Source organism: Musa acuminata, chromosome BXJ3-4 (genome assembly GCF_036884655.1).
Source record: "Musa acuminata AAA Group cultivar baxijiao chromosome BXJ3-4, Cavendish_Baxijiao_AAA, whole genome shotgun sequence".
Classification (NCBI taxonomy): Eukaryota; Viridiplantae; Streptophyta; class Magnoliopsida; order Zingiberales; family Musaceae; genus Musa; species Musa acuminata.
The window spans coordinates 35,008,567-35,031,979 of record NC_088352.1 but is presented as its reverse complement, the minus strand read 5'-3'; the positions used below and the strand labels follow the sequence as shown (position 1 = coordinate 35,031,979).

The 23,413-nt window shown below is 38.0% G+C and overlaps 2 protein-coding genes across 7 annotated transcripts in view; one reads left to right on the top strand and one right to left on the bottom strand.

Annotated features, from left to right (window-relative positions):
• Positions 1 to 295: 295 nt before the first annotated feature.
• On the bottom strand, positions 296 to 13,338 carry LOC135637299 (GDT1-like protein 2, chloroplastic). 2 transcript variants are annotated; one of them, XM_065149956.1, is made up of 10 exons: positions 12,984 to 13,338; positions 11,543 to 11,647; positions 10,668 to 10,851; positions 9,532 to 9,579; positions 3,617 to 3,713; positions 3,189 to 3,349; positions 1,131 to 1,196; positions 927 to 977; positions 731 to 835; positions 296 to 630 (listed from the first exon to the last, which is right to left on the bottom strand). In XM_065149956.1, exons 2-10 carry the CDS (start codon positions 11,575 to 11,577, stop codon positions 565 to 567), a joined length of 813 nt encoding a protein of 270 aa, XP_065006028.1. In that variant the 5' UTR covers positions 11,578 to 11,647; positions 12,984 to 13,338; the 3' UTR covers positions 296 to 564. The 2 variants fall into 2 exon arrangements, with proteins under 2 accessions (XP_065006028.1, XP_065006027.1); XM_065149955.1 differs by having other exon boundaries at positions 11,543 to 11,696; positions 12,984 to 13,335.
• Positions 13,339 to 17,852: 4,514 nt separating this feature from the next.
• LOC103981671 (midasin) overlaps positions 17,853 to 23,413 on the top strand; it is a 71,420-nt gene continuing 65,859 nt past the window's right edge. For 4 of the 5 annotated variants that reach the window (XM_018828431.2, XM_065146184.1, XM_018828435.2 and 1 more), the window contains exons 1-2: positions 17,853 to 18,112; positions 18,195 to 18,499. In XM_018828431.2, coding sequence (XP_018683976.2) covers positions 18,008 to 18,112; positions 18,195 to 18,499 — 410 coding nt within the window. In that variant the 5' untranslated portion in view covers positions 17,853 to 18,007. Of the gene's footprint in view, positions 18,113 to 18,194; positions 18,500 to 18,740; positions 18,893 to 23,413 lie in introns of those variants that run through there. The other variant, XM_018828438.2, reaches the window with a different exon arrangement.

Here is a 23,413-nt window from a genome sequence, read left to right as displayed (position 1 = left end):
CAGTCAAATATAAGACAACGATAAACCATATGAATAACCGGGAAAATCTGACATACGGAAGTAAAATAACATAGCAATGTCTACAAACAGCCCCATGCAACGTAACCTATTGATAATTAGTCCAACTCAAAGCCAACATCTGTCCGAGACAACCCTACAGGTGCTAGAAAGTGAACGTATCTTCTCTTATTAGACTAAATCCATACATTTCACATGAACATCTCAGTAGATCAAAATTAAAAAAAGAAAGGACCGCCAAGCTCTGGTCACAGTTCCATTTGTTTCAACACAATGCTTAAGCTCAGTGTCTCAGGCCATATTGAAAGGTAAAATTGGTGTAACATATCATATTACTCTACAGGTTACCTCACAGTGTGTTTCTTCAGGTGAAACCAACGTCTTAAACTCACAAGAACTAATAACCTGACCATGAAACCAAACAATTAAACTCATGGGGAAGAACATATACCTCACCTTACAATCCCCTTATTCTTGTGTTGTATCGTTGGAACACAGAATGTTTCTTCAATGGATTTAGAATAAAATGTCATGTCTTTCCAGCTATTAGAAAACTCCAAGAAGTGTAGCCGCAGCAAAAATTAGAAATAAGACACCACCTAAATAACCAACCTGAAAATTAAATGTCATCTTTTAGCAGCACAAACCAGATCCGAACCTAAATATTCAACCAGACAACTTGTGAGATAAAAAATAAACGATGAGGACCTACCAGTTTCTCGGAAATGTAGTTGGCAAGAAAACTTCCACCTACGATTGCAATAGATGTGGCAACTAGGTGTCCAGCAATAGCTCCACCAGCTACCCCCCAAGGAGACTGATAAAAAATATGAACTTGGAATGATGATATTTGCTGCTATATATGCTGGATATTTAAGATAATCATATGCATATTCGTACAACCACACCTGTGCAGCCCCAAGAGCAATTGTTGCCAGCATTGAGCGGTCACCCCATTCCTAGAAACATATTTCAACAATTTGTACAAGCAATGTACATTTTACTGAGATGATATGTTTAAATATGCTGCCGCTTGAGTTTTTTCATAAAATGCATTCGATTTCGATGTCTTCACAAAGGAAGATAAAGATAAATGTCAAAAGAATGCTCACCGCAAAGAACACAAGGCTGAAAGACTTCCATAGGACTTCAAAAGGATTCGTAAGCTTTTTTGCTACCTGAGTGCATTAAGATTCCATCAAACAATAGAAAATGTTATATCACTTTAAAAACAGATCTATATCACATGGTACTATAACATACAACCATCATGAAGAAAATAAGATTGAAATATTAGCTTCCTGAATCTCACCATTATACAAATTGGTAATATGTGTAATTGTAATGATCAAGCACAAACAACCTTCTCAATTACTTGTATAGAATTGCCTAACAATGTCAACAAAAACATTTGCTTCAATTTGTTAACAATAAGCTAATAAAATCAAATAAGTTTCATTTACAGTTGCCATGTACCGTAACACTAAACTTAAATAAACAATTAATAGTGCCACCATTACCACATGGATGAAAAATGTCAATTAGATTAATGTTAATACTTGTACTAAAGGATCAAGCCACCAATCATAACTTTTTCCACATGAATACACCAAAGTGATTGGCCTTACTTCTTTACCTATATAAACAAAAATCAGGTATGAGTTCTTGAAAAGGGTACATTCAATCAGCATTAACATGACCCAATAGGATAGCATCTTAATTTGTTATACTGATTAAATTGTTATCTAGGAAGCTATATTACAATGAGGAGAGCAACAAAATAAATTTCTGGTTGACATAAAAGTTAACCTACAGTATTCTCAATTCTGGAATGGCATCCACATGACCCAGTCTCCAAGTCGTAGAAGTGTGGAGCTACTTCAGACAGCCCTCCATTTGTAAAGTCAGTTCGAGATGGAAAAAATTGGATTATGTCGGGGAGAAAGCTTTTCATACAAAATCATCACCTTTATTAAATTGGTTTAGATATTCTAAAGAAAGAAGATTTACAGCACTGATAAGCAATAGGGTCAGACATGTTTCTAGGGCTTTCATACTGTAAGGAAAGAGCCAGTGCAATCCACTAGAATTACGAAGAATCACAAGTTCATGGTTGACGACATGGTAGAGACACAGAAAGGATCATGACAGAAATAGATTCTTCTCGTTTACTTTGAGAACTTTAAAGACCTAATTAGAACACCAAAAGGGAGGAGACAGAAAAGAAGGTGATTAGAGAAAACACTCTTCATGTCTGTCCTCATGCGTTCATGAAAATAAATATCAAGCAGAATTAAAAAGGGATTATGATGATATCCCGTTTCTCATCATTCAGTCAGAAAATATTTACAAGCTGATATGCATGTAAAATAAAAAAGAGAAATCATCAAATGGTAATAAAGCAAAATACAAGAAAGAAAAAAGAGAAGTCTCATTGAATGCATGTAGTGCACATGTCCAGGCTCGAGACAAAAAGCAAATGATCTGAAAGGAAAAATGTGACATAATATAGGAAAGTTAGTCTAATTCGTAAAATCATAAAATACTACTACGATGTGGATCATACATTCTACCAGATGAACTACAATAATAAGTTAAACATAAGTAAGCACATTTAGCAAAAGATTCTTGTAAGAACAAAATCAAATTCCATCCATGCATTGGTAATCTCATTTTTCATATTCAACAAAATGAGACAAAGAAGTTACCACAACAAACAATAAAATTTGAGAATTTTTTGCTTCCCATAATACTATTGAATACATGAAACTTATCAAATTGAGCACATGGGCTACAACTGTGTTGCTTTTATATGTCATTTTAAATGTCACCTAGAAGAACAAGATGCAAATATCATATTAACTAATCAACTGTGTTCCTTTTAATTATTTAATCCGTCAAGCTGTGAATTAATTTGAAATAGTTTCCCTGGTTCAAGCCCTTGCTTTCAAAGACCTATTGCTAAATGGACTCTACTGAAAGGCACATCAGATTTGATTAGTTTATCATACCAAGGATTGTAGTTAATTCCAATAACAACAAACATAACGATAGATGGCAGTGAACTCTCCCTCATGGTGCACAACATGGCATAGAACTGATAAATTTGAAAAAAGATTAAGTTAATGTATTAACAAGTACAAAATATAAACTTCTCACGCAATCTTAACCTTTTCCTTCACAAGCTCCTCAGCTTCAACAAGTTCTCCAAGTTCAGATTTCTCTTTGCTATTTGTATTAGCATCCGATGGAATTTCCCATACATTTTTTATTGACTTCAAACCAAAGAATGTTAGAAGAGCCACTGCTGCATACTCTCCAAGGGGTAGTGCTAAAAAAATTGCTTGTTTGTAAGTACCATAAAGCATTGCACTGATGGATAAGAATCACAAGAGTAGCATGCTAGGCATCTGTTGGCAAAAAAATATCTATGTACGCCATTGGTAAATTACAGTCACTTAGGCATCTTATTAATATCTATAAGAAAATGTGTCTCTAATTTAAATATTCAATTCATTGAAACACCATACATTCTTCTGTTTATTCGTATTATAATTTTGGTCTTTTGGACCTTACCAGACCATCATCTAGAACTTACTTGTCTGGAACTGGGCTGGTACAGAATTGAATAGCCGTCCTATTACCACAGATAAGACTGTCATAAGAGAAAGAGCAGCCATCGAACCAAATAAAACCTGATGGTCAAGTGGACATCAAAGAAAAGAAAAGAATATGAACCATTACAAGATATACAGGTACAAAAATTCACATATTCACCAAATATGAAACTACGAGAACAAAGGCATCAGCATCAGCATCAGCAATTATTATCATTTATGAAATTTGGTAATTGTTTGGAAAAAAGCAACTTAACTAAAAAAGCTTTTGATCCGTTTCAAAAGCTTGTGGTGATTTTGGAGATTATTTCTTTTTTTGTGAGGAAATTTAATTACCCGATTTCGAAGAAATTATTTTCCAGATTTCAAGAAGATTATCTTCCCGTTGTAAATATTAGTTTCCTAATTTTCTCCAAGAGATTAGTTTCTTGAGTTTGCATATTTTAGTTTCTTCACAAGTGAAACTTGTACCCTTATAAGTTCTATAAGGCTCTCTTAATTGAAAGTATAAGTATTCCTTTTTATACATGGAATTAGAGTCTATTTGATACCAGGCCAAAAGCTCTTTTTTACCTTCATTGACCCAAAATCTCTCTTTTTCTCCTCGTGTCTTCTTCAACCCAAACCTTTGCCAGTTTTGCCCTTAATCAAACCATGTTTCAACCATTCCATAGTGAACTTCAAAAAATTCATCCCTCCTTTAGGCTCGAAACTATTAGGTATCTTCCAACTTGTGTCCACTTTTCTAAAAGGAAAAGGAAAATTGAGGCACTTAATTGGACCAATACCAAGCGAAGATGACCCAAAGTTCGATGCCTAGGCGACGAAGATTCGATGATCATGACATGGCTTTGGAAGCCAATGCATCCAGAGATTAGGAATGTACATGTTTCTATCTACAACATATTCTAAAGTCAAAGATGTTGCTCAGATCTACAAAATTAAGATCATGATTCATTCCACAAAGCAAGGTACTTTATCTGTAATTGAGTACTACAATATTATGAAAGGATCATGGCTTGAACTTAATTATTACCAAAATGTTAAGATGGAGCATAGTAAAAATGTTGCTATGTAACTAATAATTGTTGAAAGAAAAAGTATCTTGAATTTTTAGCTAGAATTAATGTGGAATATGATCAAGAACGTATTTAAGTACTTAGAAAACCCTACCACCCCTAGATGAAGTCTTCTCGGTCATCAACCGAGGAAGGAAGGAGGAATGTCATGTTAGACAATCAAGAGTCATCTGATCACTCATAATGGTTCAACGTCTAACATTGATCCTGGAAAAGGTGAGTCATCTAAAATGCCACGCAACAAAGATGGTCTTTGGTGTACTTATTACCAGAAACCAAGACATAACAAGGAGACATGTCGGCAGTTACATGGAAAACCACGATTCTATGAAAAGAATGGTGGGAATGGAATTCAACAATTGTATGAACAACGAGGAGGCCAAGTAAACTACACTCAGTCTGAGGATACCTCTATCCATAGAAGCTTGGTGTCTGATAACATTGAGATTGAGGGGTTAAATAAAAAGAAGATTGAAAAGCTTCAAAGTTTCCTCACTTCACTAAACAAACATGGTGTCTTTTGTTTCTCTAGCTCAATCAAGTAAGTTTCTTATTTCTTATGATTTAAATGCCTCTAAAGACTACTGGTACGAATCTTGGGTGATTGATTCAAGAGCCACTGACCATATGACCGACTCATCTTACCACTTTCAATCCTATAGCCCATGTCCTAAAATCAGGGAGTTATAGCTAATGGTAGTTTAACCCAAGGTCCACAATTTCGAGTGTCGAACTCATCTCAAAGATTTGTTGGCGCTTGGTACAGCACGTACTGATTTGTACCAGTGTACCGACACATGATACACTAGGACGTGCCTATGAGGACTTGAGCGAGCTGCAACTCAATAACGAATCGGACCAGTACATACCGCCCCATACGGTATCGACTCGGGTGATTCAACAAACCTTGGTTTAACCACTAGGGCAGACCAAGGTATAACTGCACTAACAGCCTTATTTCCTTAAAGTCTCGATTGCATATGCCTAGTCTATCAGTATGCCTTTTGTCAATTCATCAAATTACTAGAGATTTGAAATAGTGTAACTTTTTTTCTATCTAATCCTGTAATACTTTCGAGGATCAAGTTACGGGGAGGACGATTGGATATGCCACAGAAAAGGTGGGGCTCTACTATCTTGAATAATGCAGTCGTAATGGCATTAACTATTTACCATAATCCTATCTTTCAGAAAAAAAAAATCATTAAATAAAAGTCAAATTTGGCTTCATCATCTATGTCTTGGACATCCATCTTTTCCTTATTAAAAAACATGTTCCCATTGTTATTTCAAGGCTTAGATGTTAATGATTTTTTTTGTGATGTTCGTTTGTCAGTTGCCTAAATAACAAGGTGTTTCATGTCTATTAAGTAATAAGAAATCATCTCATCCATTTTCATTGATTCATAATGATATTTGGGGTCCCTCATGGATCCCAAATATTCTTGGAGCTCATTGGTTTGTTTCTTTCATTGATGATTATTCTCGAGTGACATGGCTTTATCTTTTGAAAAAAAATCTTATTTTAGTTCAATCTTCATTAAATTTCATAAAATGATTCAAACCCACTTTGGCGTTCAAATCAAAAGTCATACGTCAGGTAATAGAAGAGACTATCAATTGTCATGGACAAGGTTTGTTGTTTTAGGTACCAAACCCCTTTCTGAGATTTGTCAGACCAATACGTATTGGTTAGTATCAATGTACCAACACACAATACACCGATAGGTATTAGTGTTTCAGAGAGGAAGACAAAAAGGGAGAAGAGGAAGAGACAATGGAGGAAGAAGAAAGAGGAAAGAAGAGGATGCGATGTAGGAGGAAGGAGGAAGTGGAAGAGGAGAAGAGGCATACCTGAGAAGTGATTAGGGGCATGGTATGCAATACCGAACGATACCGCCCGGTACGGGCGGTACGTACCGACCCGACGACATACCGGTACGCGGACTGCCCGGTACCGCTACAGTGCTATACTGTAGCAGTGCTACAGTAATGAAGAAAATATATAAAATTGTTCGGTACACCAAGGTGTACCACTCGGTATGCCCTGGTGTACCGCTCGGTACATCAGTACCGTACCGTACCGAACCAACCTCGAAACACCGGTACGATACGGTATTGCATACCTTGATTAGGGGCAAGGTTTGTTATTTCAGGTACCGGATTCATCTCGATGATTTGTCAAGTCGATACATACTGATATGTACCAGTGTACTAACACATGGTATGCTGAGGCATGTCGACGAGCACTCGGGCGATCCATGTGTCAATCACCAGTCAGATCCATTCATACTGCCTGTACCATACCGACTCGAGCAGCACAACAAACATTGATTAGGGCAAAGATTGTGTGTGGCGATGTGCAGCAAGGTTGCAGCAAGCAGAGATTGCCAGTAGTGATCGTCGGTCGCAATGAGAAGATGGAGGCGGGAAGTCATAGCGAGAAGTTGCAACATCGGTCATGACTACGTGAGAAGTGAAGGCGACATAGAAGTGGGATTTAGGGTTTCTCACTTTCCCTTTATATGGTGGACCAAACCGGGGACGGTCTACATATCGGTTGGCACTCGGACCGATACGTGCAGCCTGTTTCGTACCAGTCTGGGCGAAACGTAAGTGTATGATCATGGATACTCCAAAGCAAAAGATTGCTAAAAGAAAGAATTGTCATCTTCTTGAGGTAACATATGCATTGCTATTTCAAAAAAGATGCCTAAGACATATAGGGGAGAAGTAGTATTAGCTGTTACTTATTTAATAAATCGATTACCATCGAAGGTTTTGGAAAACAAAACTTTAATTACTATTTTATCAGAGTTTTTTCCCTTTTAAACTCAATTTCATGATTTTAGTCATGTCGCACCAAAGATTTTTTATTTTCTCTTTTATTCATGGTCATTCTCAACATCGTGTAAAACTTGATCCTCGAGCTCTTATGTGTATTTGGGTAAAATATAAAGCTGACAGTACTTCAGAAAGGTATAAGACTAAGTTTGCAGCCAAAGGCTATCTCAAACATACAAGATCTATTGCTCCGATTGCAAAAATGAATACCATACATGTACTATTATCTTTAGCGGCTAATCTTGGTTGGTCTACACAGCAACTAGATGTTAAAAATATTTTTTTTACATGGGGTGATCTCGAGAAAGAAGTATATGGAAGCATCTCCAGGATTTGATTAAGGATTTAAAAATAATAATGTCTACAAATTGAGAAAGACATCAAATGGACTAAAACAATCTCCTAGAACATGGTTTGGTAGATTCGCACAGGCAATGTAAGATATGAATCAAGGTGATCGTACTTTTTTAATTAAAAGGTCACCGATTAGTAAAATTTCAGCTTTGATTGTATAAGTTGATGATATAATTATTACTGGTGATGATCTTGAAGAAATTAAGAAACTCGGAGATCTACTAGCCAAAGAGTTTGAGATCAAAGATTTGGCAAAGCTCAAATATTTTTTGGCTGTTGAGATAGCTCAGAAAGGAATTCTTGTTTTCTAACAAAAATATATCATTGAAGCAGGAATACTTGCATGCAAATCAGCTAATACACCTATTGAACAAAATCACAAGTTAGGAGATGCTATAGATGACATGTCAGCAGACGGGAGATTTCAAAGACTCGTTGGGAATCTCATCTATTTATCTTATACAAGACCTGATATTGCTTATGTAATCAGCATAGTGAGTTCTCCTAAAGAGGTTCATTTGGAGGTCATTCCTAGAATTCTACAATATTTGAAGTTCACTCCAGGAAAATGCATCTTATTTAGAAGAAATGGCAGTTGAAAATATTGTAGAAGCCTACACCGATACAGATCAGGCTAGATTGGATCAGTTGTTGATCAAAGATCAAACTCCAGCTATTGTACCATCTTAGGAGGAAATTTGGTGACATGGAGAAGTAAAAAATAAGTCGGTAGTTGCTCAATTTAGTGCAGAGACAGAATTCAGAGACATGGCACATGGTATTTGTGAGTTATTATGGTTGAAAATAATCCTTGATGAATTGGGAGTAAGATGGGACGGAAATATGAAACTATATTGTGATAATAAGTCAGCTACTAGCATTGTGTAAAATCTAGTTCACATGAACGAACAAAACATGTTGAAGTAGATCGAAATTTTATTAAAGAAAAGCTTGATGATGGAATGATCTATATTTCCTAGGACCTATGTATCCATAAGTAGACAACTCGGCAACTCGCTAATATTCTGACTAAAGATTTTCCAAGTCGTTTCTTTCAAGATATTACTGGCAACCTGGGAATGGAAAATATTTACTCACCAGCTTGAGGAGTGTTGATTGATGAGATTATTTCATCTTATGTGAGTATATTACTTTCCCAATTTCGATGAAATTATTTTTCTAATTTCAAGGAGGTTACCTTCCAGATTTTGTAAATTTTCCCCTTTTTCAGGAGATTAGTTTCCTAACTTTTATGATTTAGTTTCTTCGTTCATCAAGAGGATATTACTTTCCCAATTTTGAAGATTTTTTTTTATTTCAAATAGATTACCTTCCAGATTCTGTAAATTTTCCCCTTTTTTCGGGAGATTAGTTTCCTGATTTCGTATGCTTTAGTTTCTTCATTTGTCAAACTTGTACCCCTATAAATTCTGTAAGGCTCTCTTAATTGAAAGTATCAAGAGGTATCCCTTTCTACATCTTGCATTGATATTAAGCATTAGATCACTCAAAGTTGAAGCAGACACTATCATAAAACGGATGCACATGCATCTAACTCAAAGCCCAAGGTAAGCACCTAGATAAGAATGTATACACAATTAACAGGTCAAGTAATATACCATTGCTTTGTCATATTGCATCGCCAATAATGCAGCAATAAAAAATGTCTGCAAAAAAAGAGTAGAGTCCATCACTTTTTTTCTGTATATCAGTAACATAATCTGAACGTAGTCAATTTGAAGTTAAGATGCATAATAGATAAACCAGACAAGAAGAATACAACAACTATAGATGCAAATTCTTGAAAATGTAACTATGTGAGCCCATAACATAATCATTTAAGAAGTAAATCATCCTATAAATGTAAGTTGAAACACATATGGATATCCATAGGTATAGTCAGGAATATCAGTTAAGGCACCTGAACTGGCACTAGATGGGACTGATAGAAGAATTATGAACCTAAATAATCATTTAAAAAATGTTAACTTTATACTTTATAGCAGCAGTTTCATCGCCAATTTTCCTAATGGCATGGTGCAGCAGGTTCAGGTTGTTGTGGCTTTGGTACCTAAATGTGCTTTGGTAGTTGTTTTTGTCACATGCCACACACTTAATGAGTGAACATGAGCACTTGCACCTAGTGTGCAGGCAAGGTTAAGGGACAATGCCGGCATGTGCCAACCATGCACGCAATGACTTTCAGTTGACGTTGTCAAATACTCCTTGACCGGTTTAAGAAATAAGCTAATTATCAAGAGGAGACTTCAAGTTTCATAGAAGCAACTCAAACATTAAAAGAAACTGATTAACTGGAACCATCATAGACATCCCACACACACACTCTCTCAGCAGGTTCAGCCATTACATAGGCAAAACTAGAGATCTAGAAGCTAGCAGAAATTAAAAGAACTACAAGGAATGCATAATTATGAGACCAAAAATGAGGTTAATATACAACAGTGCAAACCAATTAATATGTAAATTCCAGAATTATGTGAACAGACATACAACATTAACATTTGATATATATACTCAAACAAGCCTACCAAGTTCACTGGCATGTAACCCTAGAATTCTTGGTTGAGAAAGCAAATTAATTTCAAACTCAAGATAACAAAAACGGTATCTAGATAAATTTGAAAAAGAACGAATCAAAGGACAATTGTAGTTTTACAAATTATTGCTGATATTACATGAGCAATAACTACATAAGCAAAAAAGGGGTCTAGTGGCTATTTTATAAATTGATCACCTTGTCTCCAATCTCTGAAACAAATATGAGTGTGAATGCAGCTGTAAATCCTGATTTTGCAAGCGCTGCTTTGAGAGCAGAAGGACCACCCTTCAAGGAAACAACAAGTGCAAATGCTATTGCACAAACAAATAGGACACCAGCAATAGACAGCTGGTAATTGACTCCAGAAAGAGACTTTTGGCTGCCATGTTATAAAATACAAATTAAGTCATACATAAATTAGTTTCTTAACTTACATCTACGTTGCTCAAAAAAAATATACAATTTTCTTCATCTAAATATTGCAAAGAATATCAAATAGTAAATCTTCTATCACTTGTGTCTAGACAGATATTAAGTCCTACAAAGGTATCCCCTAAGTGAATACAAAAGTCAATTAATGTTATCAAGAAGTGTACAATTGCTTACAAGATTTTTGTGAATTACACATAAAAATCAGGTGTATATGCTATGGAGCACAGAAAACAAAAATACTGGTAGAAGTTTTCGAAAGTTCACAGATTCTACTTGGTTTATGTTTTAAAGCAGATGAAATTTTTAGCTACTTACCTTCTTTTTTTTTCTTTTTGCTTTATTTACTTTTTTCACACATCTTAGATCAATACTATGGGAGAGAAACGTCAAATCCAAAAATAACATTATGAAGCAAACAAAAAGAAAACAGAGGTTTTCATACGGACTTTTTTAATGATAAACACATGTAATCCATTGAAGTGCTTAATTATTGTCTTTTGCGAAATTGTATTACTTAGTGAACTTTCATGCACCATTAACTACAACCAAACTCGGTAAAAGATAAAAATAATAATTTCATGAACCATTAACTATGGTGGATAAATAATAACAAGAAAAATGAATAGTATACAACTCACTATTTAGATGAATTCTCACTGGTAGAACCGTCCATGAGATTGCTGTGGCTGTTTTCTTCTCTCTCTCCTCCATAGTTCCCAGCCCCAACACTGGATGCTTGAGCTCTGATACCATAATTTTTTGGTTTCAACCTTGATTTGCATCTATATCTAACTACAGAGGAGAAAAGATTTCGAAGGTAATTTGTCATCTAAAGAATTCATGTGTATTCCTGAATCAACACAAGTTAATATCCAGGTAACACCATAATAATGTGTGTGCAGATTGCATCATACAAACACATAGCACAGGAGAAATTAGATGGCAAAGAGGAGCAGAAATCTAAAGCTTAAGCAAATTTGACCGGTTTGCTATAGCTCCTCACTGATGCATGGTTCAAAAGTGGTAATGGTGTACAAAGCAAACATGTTAAAGAGAAGATATGGAATGAGAATCAGTATATAAAATTCTAAACCTTCCATAAGGTTAAGTGAAAAGACCACCTCTTTATGCAGTACGAGATAGATTACTAATATGACACTAGTTTGATCATCATGACCATAATATGAAGTGGCTTATATACTCTCCGGGTACGAGGGTTCACCCAAAATGAAAGAAGTTTGCCAACTCGAGACCACTCATCGATTTACCTTCACGATCCAAACCCTACTTGACTTATACCTGACTTATACCCTTGCAGGGCTTAGTCCCATATCCAGCTTCTATTATGCATTGTCAACATTAACCTCCCGATCTCCAACAACACAATGGCCTAGTTTTACCATTATCCTAGCTTGTTCCTTGCTTTTTGGATAAATCATTTTATCCCAGATGTTATAAGATAATTGATGTCTGTGTGATCATTGCCTTTCTAGTTGATTATTTACTGATGCTTTTAAAGTTTTGGCCTTCATCGGGTCATCTGATGTGCTGTTTTTTCTCCTTTAACCACCATAATTCCAACGTCAACCAGGTTCCATTTTTGAGTAGCATGTCCTCTTTTTGTTAAGAAGACTTTAGAATTTGGACGGCGATAGATTCTTTATTCAAACAAAGTAAGGAACTACAGAGCTCAAACCAGTGCCGCGAACAAAATAAGCGCTTCCATACACTTAGGAGTGACCAACACACCTAAATCAAACAACAATTACACTCAGATTCCGGCAAAAGTATTTTACTCAGACTCGAGCACGAGATTCTTGTTTTCAAGAAACCCTAACCAGAGATGGTCAAAGATACACTTTAAGCCAAGAAAATCGGAAAGCCATGCATTCGACGGAACATCAATCAAACAGAAAAATAAAGAAACCCAAATACCAATTCAAAGCATAACCATACTCCTTAGGTATCGAAGTAAACAAGTCCGAATAGTCCAAACTATTAATTCGAGTCAGCCCAAACACACCTACAGGAACAAAGAAAAATAGAAGAAGAAGCGAGGTGAGGGGAGAGATTGCTTACCAACTGATGGGTGTACGGGGAGATGGACAGGGGGAGGTGTGGGCAAGGCAAGGGGCAGTATGTGGAAGGACGGCGGGGGGTGCGCGAGGACGGGATTAGAAGAGCGAGAAAGCGCGCTCGCTCTCGCCGCGAGAGGAGTCGCGGCCTTCGCCATTTGGGGCTCCGAAGCGGAGTGGAGAGATAGCTCGCTTCCCCCAGCGCAGCACTCCGTCGGGTTTATCTCCATCTCAGAAATTGTTACGTACCTAATCTCCGAATACCCTCCTAACCACCCTGTGAAATGGCACATGGCCGAGGAAGAGACTGCGCGACGCGCGAATCAGCGAAATCCGTTTCTCCTTGTATTTCCAAGGCATTATTTCCGTTTATGGGGAAAAGAAGATGAGCATTTCGAATGACACGCGTGATATGTTTCAAGTCGTCCATTCCCGGATCTAAATCGAGTCGGGTTCGATTCAAATTCAACCCGCTTGACCCAACCCAATGATTGGAATATTCATTCAGTCTTGCTCTTCTATTCTATCTTTACACTCGTAGTTCGAAGCTCGAGACTGCGGTAGCAATCGTGATGTTATTGGTCCAGTGGATCCAGTAATCTACTAAAAATCGAGATGTTATTAGTCTAATAGATACAAGCTCGGGACTATCTAATAAAAATCATCGTTATTCGTCCAATAGATCCAGTAATCTCTCGTCGCATAAGCGATATACTTACATAAATAGGAATAGAGGATACTTAAGTTAATGCATTATCTTGTTGATTTGATTTTGTGACGCTTCTACTCTACTTTCGATTGCTTGTGGGTATCGAATGAATTCCATCAAACCTATTCTGCTCGCTCTCCTACTCGATAATCAACCTCGCCAACTTAGTATGCAAGTCAAGAAACGTTGGTTATTTCGAGTTTAGTAACTCGAGTACGCTCTATGATCGTATACCTTCAAAAGTAGAGAATGAGATGGAAAAACATTTACGAATGCAATTGTATAATCTTATAGTCCAAATTAGCTCTAGTAGGTCAGATCAAATCCATCGATCGACTTGGATGAGTCGAGTTGAGTTTATCGAGTCAAATCAATTGACTATATAAAAGCAATAAACGAAACAATCATGAGCACTCACTGCCAAGAGAGTGCTTCGAACGTTGTTGATTCTCTCCCATAGTTTACAAGAGTCACAAGAATCATTGTCGCTTCTCTTCTATAGCTCGCACGAGATATAAGGAGTGCTATGAACATCATTGATTGTCCATTTAACATCATTGATTTTCTCCTATAGCCAATAAGAACAACAACGATACACTATTGCTTCTGTTCGATGCCCCACGGGAATGACAAAGAGCGTAGCAAACGCCATAGATCACTCGCTCAACATCACTATTTTTCTCCAGAGTCATTGTTGCTTCTCTTGAATTACCCCCATAATTATTGACCTATCATTTAATGTTATTACTTCTCTCATGTAGCTTCTAATAGCGACAATCAAATAACATATCAATAGTGACAAAGAGTCATTGTCGCATCTTTTCGATAGTCCATAGAAGGGATGAGAAGACGTATAAATTCTCCACTCTTAAACCCTCTCTTTTTATATTCTATGTTTCCTTCCCCGCTCATCCATCTCTTCTTTAGGCTTTCCTTTCTGCTTATACATCTCTTTTTGTTTAGAGGGAGAAAAGTATAATAAAAAATAAAAATCATAAAATCAAAACATATAAAAAAAATTAACATAACATTTAACATGATGGACAAATCTCACATAATCTTATGAAAAAAATTAAATTTTTTAATATATAAGATCAATTATAAGATGCTTGACTTATCATAGCTCAAGTATAACTCTTCTTATACACTTATTATATGAAAAAAATTATCTCTAGCAACTAAAATGTGTTGACTCTTCCTCTCGTTAAAACTTTAAAGATTCGATATATATTTATAGGAACAAACCTTGATTGACTAAGGTGTTTCAATTAATTAAAACTCTCTCAACTAATTTGAATATGATTAAGACTCTTTAAAATACTTACCTACCTTGGTGAGTATTTTCCCACTTCTGCAACAAAAATTAAACCTCGGTGAGTATTTTCTCACTTCGTGCCTGCTACAAAAATTAAATCATGGACCCGAAGAATCATCACAACTATATAAATTGAATAAGTTCATGGTCCAACACCTAATTTCAATCAGCCCGCCGATGTATCTTGTATAGGGGCTAATTACATATTACCCTTTATAATTAGTTATATTTAGTATCTTAATATATATACTTTTAAATGCTACATTGAGATCCCTATGCATATAAAAATAAAACATTTAATCTCGTTGTTCCAATAAATTTTTTTATTTATTTTTTACTTTTTAATTCTGGGATCAAAATGTTTTACTTTTGTAAATAAATGTAGAAATCCCAATATAACTTTTGAAAGTGCAAGATACTAAAGATAGCTAATTATAATGATAATATATAATTACCTCGTTATATAGCTGTAAACAAATCAATGGTGCTATTTCATTTGGGAGAGAGACCTTTACGTATTGGAAACTATGAATATTATCCTTTATTTTTTACATTGTAAACAAATCTCACTATCATCCATACCTACCATCTCTTACACGTGTAACCAATTTTCAACTCCTTTATATCTTTATTGTACTTCACTTCAAATGGTACGATTATTGAAAATCTAACCCTTGAAAATTTAAAAGACTTAAAAAATTAAATTTTTTCATATCTTTACAACACACTACATCCAAAATATACACACTCCATCAATCATTTTTATTTTTACTTCATCGACATCCATGATATTTATTATACAATCATCACATATACTCAACTTACTAATTAACTTATTATTGAATGAAAATAATTCAGAAAATGTTACATGTATATTTTATGAAAAAAGATAATCTCACATGTTTTCTACCATTTTAAACATTTGAGTCATGTAAAAGTATGTCTGATGGCGCTATAAAACAAATGATATCAGTATTAGAAAGATTGTGAAATAGAAAAGTTAAATTATGAAAATAAGAAGGACGAGAGAAAGATGAAATTACATCTAAAGGGAAAGGAAAAATATATTTGAGGAAAAAGATTACTAGTTCTCTTTGAGTAACACTCAAACAACCATTGAAAAGAGATTTAAAAGATGAGATGTGCCAACAAATTACCAGAATTGTTTACATAATTATATTTAATTGTGTTGTTCTGTTTTTTTTAAAATGCTTGAATTATTTAGAAAACTTTACTGTGGATTTAAACCTCTTTTTTTTATCATTAGATCAGAAAAACATTTTTTAAAAAATAAGTGAAAAGCTATACCGGACAGTATAGTAGCTTTCAGATAATATTATCATCGATAGCATAAGCAAATTACAATAGAGTATTATATATTAATCATGCATATATAATATAAATGAAACTAGAAGTATAGTTTTACAAGTAATGTTATAAGAGCCTAGGTCTCGAGTCATATAGACTATATATATTATTTAATCATCTTACAAGTTTTAATAATTAAATTATTATTATTATTTTTCTTATTATTGTATCAATATTTTTATATTTACGATTAGACTTCTTTGAGGTAAAGAGGCATCATCTCGTTGAGATCAACAAAATGTGATAATTAATGGGTTGAGTGACACTCTAAATAATCGAGGCATTGGCTTATGCAAAAGAGATGATGGCAATAGAACTCGAGGATAAGATATTTTAAAATCATAAAATAAGAGATTTAGTAAGAATGATTCACCAACCCATTAATGATATAAGAGTTATGTATAAGATATTGACAAATATGATTGATACCGATATGAAAAAAAAAAAAGAAGCTAGTGATTGCGATTATTCTGAATGAATTTTTAAATATGTTTCTAGAGGATTATCTTTCACTATCACCATTTAGAGAGGTTTAGAGAGATTGAGTTTATTATGAACTTAACACTGAATGGAATGTAATGGAATAGAATGAAATGAGTTTGAGATAACTCTAGTAGAATGGAATGAGTTAGAGATATATAGACTATATAGACTATAAATAATTGAATAAATATTTATTTTATAGAATCGATGACTTATTTGATCAATTATAAGATTGATCCATGTTATTTAAAATTGATTTGGTCTAACAAATGCACCAATTATGTTTATAGATTGAATGAAACTGAATATTCAAAGAGTATATAGATAAATTTGTAATATACTCACATTATAGAGAAAAAAATAATTTTAAGTATTTTAAAAAATAATATTTCTTAGACATAATAATGTATTTGACCCGGATCGATTAATGTAATCGAGGTAAGAAATTTTCTTGAGATGATAAATTATTATATAAAAAAATATTTACATCAAAATTAAATGAATAATTTAATATATGTGATGCACAATTTGAATTTAAAATGACAATATGTCATGAGAAAAAAACCTGAAACTTTTATTTTAATGAAAATAAATAACGTAGATGGAAGATGAACAAGAAGCCCAAGACTTAGAAACAACATGCAGTTATCTTGTTAAGATAACAAACGCAAGATTATTATTCAAGAAATTATCGTGTTATTCTGATAGGGCTACCGCTAACTTAAGCATTCATGCAGTGCAGATCACCAGTCTGTGCATATTCAGGGAACACCGGTTGCCCCTTACTTGTGACAGTCCGACGTGTCCTCGTCAGTCTAGACCACTGGATTTTGTGGAGGAATCGTGCGGTGTCTGCCCTAATCAAGACAGGTAAACCCTACAGTAGCGAGGCGCCAATAACCTCGGCCGCGATCCGCCCGGGGTTTTTTTCCGAGTCAGCCGAGTCGAACCGCGGAACTCCGGCCAGGGGTTTCCTTTGAGCCCACCTTTGATCTCCTTTTACGTTGCCGCGTAAAACCCTAAAACGCGACCGACCTTGGCCGCTATAAACCCCCGATTTCACCGCCTCAGCGACCACCTTCCAAACGTTAACTTCCATTCCTCGACCTCTGCTTCCCTTCGCCGCCTCACAGGGTTTCCGCCGTCGTCAAACATGTCGTACGACGGGAGCTTCTCCTGCGAATCCGCCTTCAAACGGCTCCTCTCTCGTTGCCCTGCTCTCCGCTCCGATCCCAAGCTATTCGCTCTCCATCAAAAGGTAACCTCCTCTTCCCTATCTTCGGCTATCGTTCTTGATTACCGCTACGTTCTTGATTGTAACGTTCTTGATTCTTCCGCAGGGCGGAGCTGCCACTGCGGACGATGTCGTGGCAGCGATGGCTGAGCCGTTTCTTCATCCAGCCTACACGATTCCGATCATCGGATGTTTCCGCCCACTCTGTCGCAGGATTGCCGACAGGGCTGTGGCGAAGCTTCGTGCCGTCCCTTGCCTGGAGTCGGTGTCCGAGGAGGATTCTGACGACGTCGGAGAGGACGATTTGCACGTGATCGATTTTTATGTCACCAGAGGGAGGGGTTTGAGGCTTCATGAGCTGGCATCGTTGGCCTTGTGTCGGGCGCTAGACTTGGCACCATTTTTGTTGAGGTTATTCATTTCGTCGCGTGCATTTTATCTTCTTTCGAAAGACTTAGTTCTTGATAGAAATGAGCGAATTTCTTTGTTATAATAGTTGTTAGAGTTTGCATGTTTTCGTTGTAGGCATGTCATGAAATGTTGATTGTCGATGTACAATGATCTAGAATCATAATAAACATAAAAATGACTTGGATTAAGCGTAGTGAATTCCAGGAAGTGCTTTCCAAAGAAACAGAGTTTTACAAGAAGCACTTTTCCAATCAATGGTTGTTTGTTTGTGCGCACGTGTTACCGCTTCTGTTCATTTCATATGAGCTGGAATATGGACGCTGTCGAGCACTGAATGTTTCTGGGCAGGAATGATTTAGATTCTCAAGCCCCATCCCTGGTTTGTGTTCAAAGGTACTGACATGAAATATTAGTTTCTATATTCTTTCCCTCAACCTATTGCCAAGTGTATATTTTCACTTGTCGCCTCAACTAGATTCTTTCATGTTGATTGAAATTGAGCACCATGTGTTTTATTCCATTTGAAGCTCTCATAATGTCAGCGTACTCTTAAAATAGGGTGGATCTCCCTAACATGATATGGTGATCAATATGAATCGTAATTATCTTCAGATTGAGGCTTCGAATTGGTGTACTTTGAGCTTTAGTGGAGGTTAATTTTTGCAGGTTGAGTGATGCTGCTTCAAGGATTTGACATTTGAGTTTTAGTTTTTTATTAGTGGCTATTTTAGAGGAAATTTGATCATTAGGACAACTACCTTTAGTTGTCTTTAGGAAGAATATTAAGACAGTTTGAAGCAAGGTTCACTGTACCGTGACGTACTGCTCGGTATGGGCAGTATGTATCAGTCTGAATGAGGATCAGTAGGGGCGGTACATTGGATGTGCTCATGTACCATGTGTCGGTATGCTCGGTATGACTTGGTATAGCTTTATATGTACCATATTGGTAGCTGGTCGGTACACCGGTACGGACCGGTAAGGCGAACCATGGTTTAGGCTCTTCAAATATGGGGCTTTTTCTTATGTAGTCCAAAATGCTTAAGCTCGTGTTAATATCTAGGGAACATTCTTGCCTCATGTATCACAATAGCCCCTTCTACTTTACTAGGTGTTTGTGTTAAGTCTCAATGGAACCCAAAATTATTCCCTAGTGTGTGACATCTGAGGTCCACGACCCATTGGTAGCTCTGTATGGATGTATGCTTCTTGTTCCCGCTGTCCTTGTAGTTAACCATTCCTTCTTAACTCCAATCATCCACACATAGTACTGCTAGTCATAAGTGCCCAGCAAGCCAATCACGTGAGTGATGGCACGTGTGACTTGATACAGAATCTTTTTGCTTATTATATTTTGGCGTATATCACTTTATAACTATTGCATAAATGCATATATATTGTGATGTCCTTGGATTTGTGCAATGGGAATCGGATCGTGATGAGATCATGATAATGAGATCGATTCACCTTTAAACACATATCCTAAATAATCCCGGTCATAGGTTACTCGAGAGGGACATCGTGATAACCGGATAGACTGGTGTGCTGTATACCCGTCCATATGATGGATGCAGCTGGTCTCATAGCTGCTCGTGTAGGGACACTAGGGATACAGTACAGGTGCTCATTGGAGAATGAGTTCACTGATTGATCCGCTACGGAATGCTGGATGGTTGATGATGCCTTATTGTCAGACAACGATTCCGTAGTCCTAGTGGTGTATCTGGTTCTTAGACTTGAGACACCAAGGATGTCCTGTATGAGTGCTCCACTCTTTGATACCAGACTTATAGGTTTGGCTGTTCCCAGATCTAGTACAGCTGGTCATTGGGAGTGGTAGTCGACCTTACGAGGGCTATTGAGTGTCGATAGAGGATCATCCACTCTCGGTATCATGAGAGGAATATCCCATGTGTTCTTGCTCAGACAAATCCCTGGCCAGGGTCATTCGGGTTGAGAGAGAAAGAGTTCTCCGGGAGAATCCGATTAGAGTGAGACTCGAGTAGAAACCGTATGGGTCTGACAGCACCATGCTCGATATACGGTCTCTGGGATATTAGATGGATGAGGGACTATAGGTACATGGTAACTGAGGACAGACAGGTCCAATGGATTGGATTCCCCTGTATCGTCTGGGGACTACGGCGTAGTGGCCTAGTACTTCCGTAGTCGATGAGTCGAGTGAATTATTACAGAGATAATAATTCACTGAGTTAGAAGGAGTTCTGACAGGTATGACTCACGGCCAGCTCGATATTGGGCCTAGAGGGTCACACACATATGGTAGGCATTGCGATGAGTAGAGGTTCGGATATGAGATATCCGACGGAGCCCTTGTCTTATTGGATGCAGATCCAATACCCACTAGGGAAAGGACCCATTAGGGTTTTGACACGGGATCTTTATAAATAGGAGGGATTCACAGCCTCATAGGCTAGAGTCTTTGCTTGCCCTTCCTATTCTCCTCTCCCTCTCCCCTCAGAGTAGGCCTGGAGTTTTGAGGAGCGTCGTCGCAACCCTGCTGTGTGGATCACCGCTAGAGAGGAGGACGCTTGACCTCCTTCACCCTCTCCTAAGGATCTGCAAGGAAACAGGGATATACGATCTCCCTAGGTAACACAATCTCTATACGCAGTTTTGTGTTTTTGCGGATTTTGCGCACCAATCTTCGCACGACGATGAACATCTTTTTGGGAATCGGGGATTTTTTGTTTTCTTGTTCTTCCGCTGCGCATATGATGTCGCCCCCTATGATTTCCCAACAGTGGTATCAGAGCCAGGTTGTTCGTGCGAATGATTGGTTTTTGAACTGCGTGTGTTGTGTTTAGGAAGAATATTGACGTCAAAATCGTTGACGCAAAAGCGAGGAAGGGCAGCAACAGTTGCTGCCCTCGATCTGCATGCCTGCAGCCACCTGCAGCGGCAGCCGCAGTCGCAGCCAGGCAGCACAGCGCCGGCGCATGCGCAAGCGCTGTGTCTGCAGCAGCCGGCCGGCGGCCTGCTTGCAGCAGGCTTGCTGCCGGCGGGGCTGGCAGCCCGCGGGTAGAGGCGCCGCGGGGCAGCAGCGCGGGCTGAGGCACCGCAGGGCAGCGGCGCCTGTGGCCGCTGCTCCCACGGGCAAAAACCCCGCAGGGGCGGCCGCCAGCGAGACAGCACCACCTGCGGGCGCTGACTCGCGGGCAGAACCGCCCGCGAAGGCGGCGGCGCCCGCGGGGGCGCCCACCTGCAGCGGCAGCGACCCCAGCGGGCGTGCCGCCCGCAGGCGAGGGCAGCGCCCCGCCCCTCGCCGCACAGGTCGCCGCCGGCAGGGTGGCGGCGGCGGCAGCAGCGAAAAGGGGAAAGGGCATTAGGGTTTTCTGGGAAAAAGACAGTTTTGCCCCTCGGAATTTGAGAAATTCCAGTTTCTGTCTTTTGTCCAAATTACGAAAATACCCTTAGGAATTGAGAAATTCCCTATATATCCCTGATTTCAGAAAATATTAATTAATTAAAAGGTTTAGTTGATTATTATTATTTATTATTATCTAGTAGTCCTACATGATGATGATTATTTATACATGTGATGTATGATGAGTGGACGGATGATCATGAACCGTGTGATGTGTGTACTTGTGATTATTATTATTGAGGTCTGCGAACCTCCATTATATTTCTCGTTTATTGTCGGGCCTGCGTGCCTATGATTAAGTTGTAATCACATGAGGAGGCGCAGCGGGAGCGTGGAAGCCATAGCGGGACCCACGAGACGGACGATCGTGATGCATGGAGATGCATCAAGATGTCGACGGAACCGACGAGGACGAGATGGACGATCACAAGGCATGGAGATGCACCGTTGCACACATAGATCTTGATGTGAGTGATTAGGCCTACTGGCTCGGGCCTAATCATATTAGGTTGTGGTCCATGATCATCTGGTGTGATTGCTTATACACATACTAGATATGTATATATATTTGCATGCGATGTAGATATATATTAAATATGTATATGTGTGACATGTCATATTAGGAGACCAAATCATAGAAACATCTCTCGATAATATTAAGTCGGTAAACGTGAGGCAATTAGATTGACCCACGTGGCCTTCCATCGTTATGAGTAGGAACCGAATCCCGGTGTAGGTTGAGTTGGTCGAGTCCCTCGAGACTCACCTATATCGCGATTCGCTATCTTGCTTACGACATAGAGATGTCACCGGTGACCTGAGGGCATGATATGCTTGGTCGAGTCCCTCGAGGGTATATCATCAAATCAGACTCATCTTGTAACGAAGGTGTTGACTTAACCGAGCATCATGGTTGGTCGAGTCCCTCGAGGCCATGGTGATTCGGAGGCCGAACAGGACGGGAATCACAAGGAGTTGTGATCGGCAAGAGTTGTCTACCTTTTAGGCTTAGTGTGATTGGTCGAGTCCCTCGAGGTTACACTAAGACGCTGATTGGATCCTGATCCCCACTAGAAGTCTGCCGGAGACTTCCGTTTCACGTGCTGAGGGTGTCGCGTGACTCGTTAGTAAAATAGTGGGAGCATATTAAGATAGAAGTCCATATCTTGATAGTTTATTTCTTGCAAAATCTGCATGTTATTCATTTTTGCTACATCTTTATTTTCAGAAAATGTCGCTTTCAAATCCCTTACGTGGCATACTTGATGTCAACCGCCTCACTGGTCCAAATTATACGGATTGGCTCCGTAACTTGAGAATTGTTCTCACAGCGGAGAAAATCGTGTACGTCCTTGATACAGTGATGCCTACGCCCGAAGAAGGGGCAAGCGAGGATGAGATCGCTCGCTACGTGAAGTACATTGATGACTCCACTCTTGCTCAGTGCTATATGTTGGGCTCTATGACTCCAGAGTTACAGAGACAACATGAAAAGATGGATGCCAGATCCATTCTCCTACATGTCC